Genomic DNA, 3,454 nt, shown 5'->3' with positions numbered 1-3,454 from the left:
TTTGGCACATGTTTGAAGATTTCAGAGGGGAATTGATCAAGGAATTTTCCAATACCCTCGTGAGTCCATGTCTGCAGAGGACAGGAAGATGGTTTCTTCACAGTTGACCACCCTCCAGTCCCTGTTGAATGACTCAGTGACGTTAATTTCTTGTGTCTCAAAGGGAGGCTTTGAGAGATGCATTGTCAGGGATTGCTGCAAGAAGGCATGTTTGGATGTGCCTGTGTGACCTTGCTGAGCCCTTCAAGATGTCATTCATCAGTACTACATTTGATGGATCCTCCATGTTTGGCCCTAAGGCAAAGGAAATACTTTCTAGGAGGGAGCAGGATGGGCAGATATCTGTTGTAGGAGTACATTTTTCTACCTCAAAGAACTTTCTACCGGAACCAGAGAGGAGGCAGAAAGGTATGCTTCTGAAAGATGCAAGGGTCTTCCCAGGACTCCTGTGGTTACAAATCCCCTTGTGGCAGAGGAGAGAACTTTAATGGAAGATGTCGCCCCTATGCTGAAGATGGCCCACTACATCAGGACTTCAGAGGTAATTTTTCTGAGAAGCCCTTTCAACGTCCCTGAAGGGTTGCCTTGACTGCTGCACTCTGGAGGCAATCAAGGATGCTTATTTCTGTACTCAGAAGCCTAGACAGCCATTACCAAAGATACTTTGGTGCCCAGAATAATATCCAGAGGTTATTGCATACTATTTTTCCTTGTATCTCCCCAACAGATCAAAAGAATTCTAACTGTTCCACCCAGTCAGAGGAAAGCAGCAGCCGTAGAAATAGAAAACCTGCTGAAGAAAAGGGTCATCCAAGCAGTCCTCACAGACCAACAAGGATCCAGAACCAATTTGAGATGTTTTTTAGTGTCCGTGATGACAGGAGACCTAAGACCAATTTTGGATCTCAGCAATCTAAATCGATTTGTAAAACGCTCAAAGTTCTGTATGGTCACAGTTCAGTCTATTCTGCCATTGTTGTGGAAGGATGATTGGATGTGCTCTATAGATCTCTAGGATGCCTACTACGATATCGAGATACACAGGTGCTCTAGGAGATACCTACCTTTCCAGCTCGGAGCCAGTCACTGTCCATTCAGAGTCCTGCCCTTTCGTCTTGCCACAGCCCTTGGGTTGTTCACTGAGTGCATGACAGTGTTGCAGCTCACTTGAGACTGCATGGATTCCGGTTGTTTCCTTACCTAGATGACTGGCTCCTTTCTGCGTCCACCAAGCTTCTACTGATTCAGGCCAGGGATTACTTGCTCCATTTTTGTCTTCAACTGGGCATCATGCTAAGTCTCAACTCTACCCTACTGAAGCCCTTGAATTCATTGGTGCTCATCTGGATACTGTGAGACAGATCACAAACCTACCACAGACTAGGTTAAGCAATCTACAAAACCATGCACTGCATATTCTGTTCCCCTCCAGCCAGACTGATATTACAGCTTCTCAGATCATTGAAAGCCTCAGTAGTTTTGGCACCTTTAGCAAGATTATACATGAGGGAACTGCATTGGACCCTTACAGTACACTGGTCTGTAGGGCATCACCCTGTGACTGCACCTATTCAAATTGCAGATGTTTGCAAACAACACATAGCATGGTGGATTCATGCTGAAGTTGTTCTCTGGGCTGCCCTTTTATTCTTCCTCCTCTGCTGAAGGCCACAGTGATAATTGGGGGGGAGCATTACTTGGGAAGGATGGTCCAAGGCCCCTGTCCTCAGTTAGAGGACAATGTTCACATTAATATCCTAGAAATGAGAGCAGTCCTAGTGGCACTGCAGGCATTTCAAGATGTTCTCCTTCTAGGGAATGGTTGCTATTCAGATTGGAGAGCATGTCAGTGGTCTAGTATGTCAACATATTTTCTACAAAGGTAGGACCTAATATGAAGTCTTTGCTGGAGGCAGGTCTTGTTTCAAACAATAGACAGGGTAAAAGATGCGGAAGTAAACCTTGTGGCAGGTGCTCCTATTGTTCTTGTATACTATACATACTATACTATACTTATATAACATCAAAGCCATTTGTAAATATATTTGTGGTTATATAAATATATATTTTTTTGAATGATGAGTTTATATTAGTATTTTATATTACTTATGTTTTGAGAATATTTGATTTTTGTTTTATTTAATACTGTGCACATTTATTTTACTTTATTTCATTTTATTCTAATTCATTGGTGTTTATATATTCATGAGCATTGAATTTTCATTGATGGAATTGGTTGGATTATAACCAATGACTAACCAGCAACATGTATTTAAACTTGAAATTTTTAATGGAATTTGTTCTGAAGAAGTCATACTAGTTGATGAAAGCGCTTAACAACGTTGTTTTTTTATTTTTAATATTAAAATAGTACTGTGGACTCGCAATGTTGTGCTCCTTTATTTTACCTGGATGTTCATCGTGCATACAGCTGCAGTCATAACAGATGGGTTCTCCTGCCGTCAGGCGGGTCCTCGGTCGGCCAAATTCCAAAGTCTAGGTCTGGCGTCGGTTGTTGTCGCTTCTTCCCTGACGTCAGTGCGACAAGGGTATAAAGGAACCAGCCGACACCATTTTCTTCAGTCTTTCTTGCCGCGCGGTGCCCGAAGCAGAAGCAGTTCGCAAATGCCGGTCGGCCAGCTCCTGAGATTACGAAAATTTGGAAACCGAAGTCTTCTTAAAAGCTTAGTACCCCGTTGGGGAAACTTTTCTTGCCTCAGACCGATGTCAGACAAAGTTAATAATTGTATTTCTTGTGGGAAGCAAATACCGCATAAGGATTTCCATTCCCTCTGCATACCTTGTTTAGGCCCAGACCACGACGTCTCGGTCTGTCGCTTTTGTGCTACATTCAACAAACGCACTTTTAAGCGTCGGGCAGAGTTCGCCCAGCATTATTTTGGGAAAGCATTTAACTATACTATGTCGTTGGATACTCCGACTCCGGTTTTGTCTAAAAAACGCAAAGACAAGGACCGAAACACGAGGTCCGCGGCCTCTACCGACACCACGTCAAAGCCGACTACACGTGGTCCGGATTTCAGCGAGGCGCCTACGCAGCCCCTGACTACCGACGACCTGTCTTTGACGGTGTCTCCTTTGCCCAAGGTCGCAGGCTCCTCGGCCCACACCCAGACTACAGTTACCGAAGCCACTCTTGGCATTGAAACTCAGAATGTGGACAGGTCCACCTCCACTCAGGGTGTCTTCAGACCTTCCTCTTCTTTCTCCATCAAGGCTTTCACAAAGTCTAAAGCAACCATGCACTCTAAGAGACCAGCTACACAGGGCCCATCTCTAGGCCCCATGCCTAAGAAACAGATGCTTAAAATGGCTGAGGATTTAATTACTCTTATCAGAGGTTCTCAGCCCCCTCCGGACCAAAGGCCTAGAGTGGAGGAAGATTCCACCTCCTCTGATCAGGGCTCCATTATTTCAGAGCACTCTGATGATC

At 44.4% G+C, this 3,454-nt stretch overlaps 1 protein-coding gene across 1 annotated transcript in view; it reads left to right on the top strand.

Moving 5' to 3' along the window:
- Nucleotides 1-990, top strand: part of LOC122802137 (centrosomal protein of 295 kDa-like) — a 1,720,043-nt gene extending 1,719,053 nt beyond the window's left edge. The window contains exon 17 of the mRNA XM_044071818.1: nucleotides 728-990. Within this exon, the coding sequence (XP_043927753.1) occupies nucleotides 728-990 (263 nt within the window). The remainder of the gene's footprint in view (nucleotides 1-727) is intronic.
- Nucleotides 991-3,454: the final 2,464 nt, after the last annotated feature.

The sequence above is a fragment of the Protopterus annectens genome, chromosome 5.part0 (assembly GCF_019279795.1).
Source record: "Protopterus annectens isolate FY-2018-M chromosome 5.part0, PAN1.0, whole genome shotgun sequence".
Classification (NCBI taxonomy): Eukaryota; Metazoa; Chordata; order Ceratodontiformes; family Protopteridae; genus Protopterus; species Protopterus annectens.
Note: the sequence above shows the minus strand (reverse complement) of the source record. Positions and strands in the feature narration are given on the sequence as shown.